This window comes from Palaemon carinicauda, chromosome 18, assembly GCF_036898095.1.
Source record: "Palaemon carinicauda isolate YSFRI2023 chromosome 18, ASM3689809v2, whole genome shotgun sequence".
Classification (NCBI taxonomy): domain Eukaryota; kingdom Metazoa; phylum Arthropoda; class Malacostraca; order Decapoda; family Palaemonidae; genus Palaemon; species Palaemon carinicauda.
Genome location: NC_090742.1, coordinates 45,552,230 through 45,559,729, shown reverse-complemented (window position 1 = coordinate 45,559,729; position 7,500 = coordinate 45,552,230). Strand labels below are relative to the sequence as shown.

Below are 7,500 nucleotides of genomic sequence, written 5' to 3'. Positions count from 1 at the left end.
CCAAGTCAACGCCCATATGGACAGCCACTTCACCACCTTCAAAATCTCCATCAATATCTCCGCTCCTGACAAGGAGGACAACTACTTAAAACTGACACAGGGCAACGTGAATGCTGTAAGACACAGATGTCTGCCTTGTGACATGCCAGAAAGGCAACAAAGCTGCCCACCAACCATATATGCTGTCCCTTGCTCATGCCCCAACCAATGGCCTCTCCAGCCAATTACTGATGCCCATCAGCCGCAGTTATTTTACTACTATTTCAGATTTGGGGCTGCTGCAAAGAAATGTGCAGACCCGTGTCAGTGGCTGTAAAACGTGTAAGCAGGCAATTGCTTGTGGTGGTGGCTTCCCCTGACACTAATCTTTTCTTTTTATATGATGCAGGTACTGGTGTGCAGTTTCTTGGAGACACTGGTGCCTACCGTTCACTTCACCACAGTCACCCTCCAGAACACGACATAGGCATTGTAAGCTTGCAGACTTCTACTTAGTAGCTGCCAATGGATGTGAGATCCACACCCACAGACATGAGACACTTACACTATTGTTTGGAGGTGCCAAATACCATAGGAAATTTTTCGTTGCAGACGTAACATTACCACTACATTGTGCACATATTTCCCCCTCTGCTTGTTGTGGAACATCTATTTTAGATGTTACTCTTGAATAGCGCTGCTTTCAACTATATTTTAGTTTAATTTAACTTAAACTTTCCAGTCCCCCGCAAGGCTTATCACACAGTGTTAATATAATGTCTCTCTTTCTCAAGCCTATTAATTTTCCTTCAAGTTTCGTCCTCTGTGGCTAAAATCATCAAATCTGAATAACTATTTGTGTTAGTATTAATTGAGTTCACCAACCTGGGAATTCTGTACTTTTCCCTATATTTTTTTTTCTCTCTGGCTCCCTCATAAAATACTGAAACTCAATTCACAATGGTTTAAAATGACCTCAGTCTCACACCTCGAATGATAATTTTTACCACTATCACTCAATTTGAGTCTTTCACAGGTTGGAACTCTAAGGGATACACTGCAAGACCCTACTGGCAGTCGATCCTTAATAACAAAAGAGATTTGATCCACTACCGACACAACCTTAATATTTTATATGGCAGTGACACGTATCTGCAATTTCCAAAATAATAAAAAAAAAAAAAAAAACTAACCAAAATATGTACTTACGAAGGTCAGATTCCGGATATCAGTCCGCACTAAGGAGTGCCAGATAGAAGAGTCAGTAATATCAAAATTCAAAAATTACCTGGATTTTTCAATAATAGTAAAACACGGAAAAATAGACTATATAATTTATCAAATAATTAGATTTCAAATGAAAAATAATATAACATATGGCCGTGGCACATAATAAAATTTCCATCTCTATATTAAAAGACAAGTTAGTCAGCAGTAGTAGACACCAGTGACATTGATTGACATCGTAGTGAGTAGTATTGCTACTTGGCGATGTCAGATAGTAAGAACCCCTATATCTTGAGTGGTGTTGTGCAAAAGAGGCATGTCCCTGTCTTCACAAACTTATAAACCACTAGGTAGCAGCTACAAAGATTTAATTTTTAACCCTCATTGCCTCAATTCAAACAGGATATATTTAAAGTAAGGTGCACATTGTCATATACATAAGAAAGAACAAAAAAAAAAAAAAAAAAACATTCTAGAATTCTTAATCCTTCTTTTACCCGTCGAATTAACATCAAAATAATAGTCTAATTGGAGGAACTTCATATAATTAAAACTAGAACAAGTATTTTTTTTTTTTTTTTTTTTTTTTTTGTGAAATTACAATTCTCACGTGCAATGTGTATTGATATAATTTTATTCTGGAGCACACGCCCAGATATCATTGGAAATTTATATGGTTTGTCTCAAGTTGAAAAAGCCCACTTTAAAGATATTTGTGATCTTTGTTGTACCAGCACAACTCAAAATTGGTTAAAACGTAAAATGACATATCACTTGTTGAAACTTTGAACAATAGCAAAGAACACTCAGTGATAGCGAAGTATACTTCATGTTAGCCTGTTGATCACGAAATTCCAATGAAAATAGTATAAACATGAACAAATCTGAGAACATTTGAAATAATTTTTTGGTAGTCCAACGTAGAAAAATGTAGTGAACAGATTATTATTTCTAATCCATAGAATTACTAACACTATAAGTTAAAAACCAGTAACGGAACGACAGCATAAAGATTCCTATAAATAGAATAAGCTGACTGTGCATTATGCTGAGAAATAAATGAAGTGTTTCGATTATATGTTTTGAACATAGTAAAGACTTTTATTTCCTTCAGTTAAAAAAAAATGAATTAATTCATCGAAAGGATAAGTAACTGTTAAAACAGTTTGGAAGTGAAACAACAAATCCTTAAACTAAATGAATTAAGTTTTATCAATCCTCCATCGACCCACGAGTTTCAGATGTAAATAAAAGTAATTTGAAAAGATCTAAAGCAAGAAGAAACGATACAGTTAAATTTGTAATCAGTCTTGCTTGACGTGTAAGGTAAAAATTTCCTTTCTCCTTAATTTATATTAGATAGATGGCGATCTGTCAGTTTCTAGCATATATATAAAATGAATTGCTAAAAGTTAAAATTTAATGAGTGAATAATGTCTCCTTTATTAGAAACTTTGTATAAAATACAAGTATATGTCATTTCAATATCACCAGCCTAGAAAAAAAAAGATAATGATAAAAGTATCGTCAGTAACATTACAGTATAATCATTGTATAAACGCAGCCACAATCATCGAACCCAGAAAGAAAAAATAACAGCTGTTGGTTTTATTAATCTATGAGTGTACTATTTTATCTATAATAGTTTATATATAAAAGATTTCTTGCTTGGATAATGGATTTAATTCCTGATTTATTTATATGTATATATATATATATATATATATATATATATATATATATATATATACATATATATATATATATATAAATGTATATATACATATATATATATATATATATATATATATATATATATATATATATATATATGCAAAAGAACCATAGGGAAAATCAAAATATGAAATATAAGATTTTGTCCTGACTAATTTCGTGATACTTCTTCAGAAGACTGATTTATGCATATATATGTATATATGTATATTTGTGTATGCGTGTGCGTGTGTGTGTGTGTGTGTCCGAAAGAGAGAGAGATAAAAGCGATTTATGCTATTCATTAGAGCAAAGACAGAGAAATTTCATTATTTATCATGTTATATTACTTGTGATTTAATGTATATGACACCACTCTAGATTCTTGTACTTTTTTATATAAGAAACTTATTAAATCAATTATGATAATGAGTTTTGTGTCCGTAATGACGAGTATGTATTTATACTTGTTTCCTCTACAAGATATTGAACATAATTATGATTTGAAAACTAAAAGGAGGAGCTAGAGAATCTAATTTCATATTAGGTAACGAATTAAATATGCAGAAGTAGATGTGAATTAAAATGATAGTTTAAAATCTAATTACTTTTGAAGTGTTGAATAAAGGTTGAATACGAGTATGTTCAATTTGACAGTCAAAATGGCTATGATGGAAGAAATCTTGTGATCTGTCTTTGAAATTATGTTTCTGGGAGTCTTGAATTACTTATACAAATGGAAATTAGTCTTTCTAAAGCTGAAAAAAAAATACACTGACTTGAATACGATTGAATTGAAATTTATAACTTTGCAAAGAATAAGGGGGAAAACATTTCATCGCTCGAAAGATGCTTAAATTTTATTCATACAATCCTACGAATCCACATATATCCTAGTTCCTAATTCCTGGAAAAGGGGTGAATACTTTGAAATGTAACTAAACCTACTCGACAATAATTTCGACTCCTCTTTGCAGTAATAGTCAGTGTACGATACTCAATATATGTTTGGCCCTTTCACCAAATGAATATGCAATGGATGGGGGACACATTCCGCTCTAGCACCTGGTCGGAGCAAATAAACACGAAATGAAACGGCAACGCAAACGTTTGTGCAATTTCCACAATATCTCGGTTGGTGTTGAGTAATCAAATTTACAACGAATTTCTTGTTGATGACTGTTAATCTAATTATGTGATGAGCAAAGTCTACTTATGTCACTTGGAGAAAATAAGACATACATTATATATATATATATATATATATATATATATATATATATATATATATATATATATATATATATTATATATATATATATATACATATACATATACATATATATATATATATATATATATATATATATACATACATATGTATATATATATATACATATATATATATATATATATTATATACATACATATGTATATATATATGTATATATATATATATATATATATATATATATATATATATATATATGAATGGATATATACATATATATATATATGCAAATATATTCATATACATATATTACAATATGTATGTATGTGTATATATATATATATGTATATATATATATATATATATATATATATATATATATATATATATATATATATATATCTATATATATATAAATATATATATATATATATATATATATATATAGATATATATATATATATATATATATATACAGTATATCTATATATATATATATATATGTATATATATACATACATATATATATATATATATATATATATATATATATATATATATATATATATATATATATAGATCATTGTTACCGTCATCATCAACCGTTACTAGTCCACTGCAGGAGGAAGGTTTCAGACATGTTCTTTCCCTCACATTTGTTTATGGTCTCTTTATGCGTCTATACCAGCAAATTTTCTCAGCTCGTCAATCCATCAATCCATCGTCTTCTCTCCCTTCCCCTGTTTGGTTTGCAATCTCCAAGGACTCATTCTGTTGTTGGTTTTGTTAATCTGTCATTCTCATTATATATCCTGCCCACGACCATTTATTTTTCTTCTTTATTGTTCGTAATATCCTCAACTTTAGTTTCCTCATGTTACAGTGCTGCTTCTTTTCTGTCTCATAGTGTTAATTCCATCATTATTCTTTCCAGAGATCTTTGAGTAATAACTAGTTTTTGTTCTGAGGCTTTAGTTAGGTTTCAAGTTTCATATGCATACGTTAATACTGATAGGACCATTTCATTAAATAATATTGATTTTAGAAAGTGGGGCATTTTACTTTCCATACTCTCTTTTGTTTACGAAAAACTATCAGTCCTATGCTTATCCTTCGTTTAATTTCGGTCGCATGTCCTGGGGAAACATTTATAGTCTGCCCTAAGTACGTATATTCATGAACAATCTCTGGGTGTTCATCCATAATAGTTATTTTCTTTTCTATCTGCATTTTAATTGAACATTATCTTAGTTTTACTCATATTCCCTTTCAGTCCTACATTTCTTCTTCCTCTATTCATGTATCTTATCATCATCTGCAATTCCTCCTATGATTCACTTAACAAAGTAGGTCATCTGCAAATCTTAAGTTGCTAAGATATTCCCCATTAATATTGATTCCTACGTTTCCCCAATATAAATTCCTAAAAACTTCTGGCCACGCTGTGATTATTATTATTATTATTATCATTATTATTATTATTATTATTATTATTATTATTATTATCATTATTATTATTAGCTATGCTACAACCCTAATCGGAAAAGCAAGCTATAACAAGACCAATGACTCCAACATGAAAAATAGCCCAGTGACGAAATAAGTTAAAAGATAGAATAGCGTGATTGTGAGTACCCTCAATCAAGAGAGCTCTAACCCAAGACAATGGAATACAATGATATAGAGGCTATAGAACTATTCAAGATTAGAGGATAATGGTTTAGATTTGGATAGCCGTTCTCCAAGCAGAGCTGCTTACCATAGCTAAAGATTCTTCTACCCCTGCCAAGTGTAAAGTAGCCACTGAACAATTACATTGCAGTAGTTAAAAAATTAGTTTAATAAGAATTTTTCATTTATCCTAGAGTTGTCTGGTGTATTTGGAAAGAAGAGAATGTTTAAAGAAGAGGCCAGACTATTCTGTTCATGTGTACGCAAAGGAAAAATTAGCCGTAACCAGAGAAGGATCCAATGCAATACTATAAGCCCAGTCAAAGGACCCAATAACTCTCTAGCGGTAGTATCTCAACGGGTTTCTGGTGCCTTGTCCAACCATCTACCTCGTTAAGAGAGAGGGGGTCTCTTTGTCTTACTCCTTTACATAATTTTAGGAGTGCTCTACTACCCGTATGGATATCTCAATAGATCTCATTTCAGATTCATCTATATATACTATATATATATATATATATATATATATATATATATATATATATATATGTGTGTATATATATATATATATATATATATATATATATATATATATATATATACATATATATATATATATATATATACAATTAGAATAAATGTAAGAGAGAGAGAGAGAGAGAGAGAGAGAGAGAGAGAGAGAGAGAGAGAGAGAGAGAGAGAGAGAGAGAGCGAATAATAATAATAATAATAATAATAATAATAATAATAATAATAATAATAATAATGATAATAATAAAAGTCTTTTTAATATTTTAATCCCTTGTCTACCAATTGGCAAAAGCTAATCAGCTCAAGACATTGAGAGTTACCTTGGAATCTATTTTTCAAATAAATACAATAGTATATGAAACTTAAAACAGATAGTGTAATTCCAGTATAAAAGAGGTATAATCTAATATTACCATATGAGGGCTTACACATAAGAACTGAGATTTTTTTGAGCTAAAGAATTATATTATTTCATCATTCAATGAACCAAGGAAATGAATGGAAGCCATGTGGAAACATATCATATATCCTCTTGGATTGATACACAAACTTAGTTGATTGGGTCTTTAGAACTTTCAGATTTCTAATTGTCCAAAACAGTACCGTAGTTTTGTTTTTGGACTATCTGGAATATCTAATTACGGGAAGAGTAGTTAGCAGTATCAGAGCTACATTAAATTGGAAAAGAAATTACTGATGAATGATACGAAATTGTCTTTTCAAGTTAAAGAGAATCAGAAAGTTTGATTCAGCGAATAAGAGCGAAACATATAATGTAAAACACATTTAGGCTAAAGTTTTCGTTCATTATCGAAATATTATTTCTTATTTGCATCTCCTTAGAGACTATAGCTATGAATTATCAAAGACATTTGTTGACTGGTTAAGGCATTATTATGTCAAAACAAATAATCTCACAATCAATGAGTTTTACAGATATAATATTAACTAATAATTCATGCATAATATGATTCATACAATATTTTCAATCCGATTCTTTATAGTATGTAATTTGCCGAGCTAATTATGAAATTATATCTATTCTAAAAATATATAAAACCTGACAACAACTATTAATTTAAAAACAAAAAAATTATTTGATAAATCCTCCTCACTAAAAATCAAGACACTGTATACGCGTATTTTGA

At 29.9% G+C, this 7,500-nt stretch overlaps 1 protein-coding gene across 1 annotated transcript in view; it reads left to right on the top strand.

Moving 5' to 3' along the window:
• The window catches only part of LOC137657267 (uncharacterized), a 100,345-nt gene that overhangs the window by 17 nt on the left and 92,828 nt on the right, over positions 1–7,500 (top strand). The window contains exons 1-2 of the mRNA XM_068391604.1: positions 1–115; positions 268–471. The exon at positions 1–115 is cut by the window's left edge and continues 17 nt beyond it. Coding sequence (XP_068247705.1) covers positions 1–115; positions 268–471 — 319 coding nt within the window. The remainder of the gene's footprint in view (positions 116–267; positions 472–7,500) is intronic.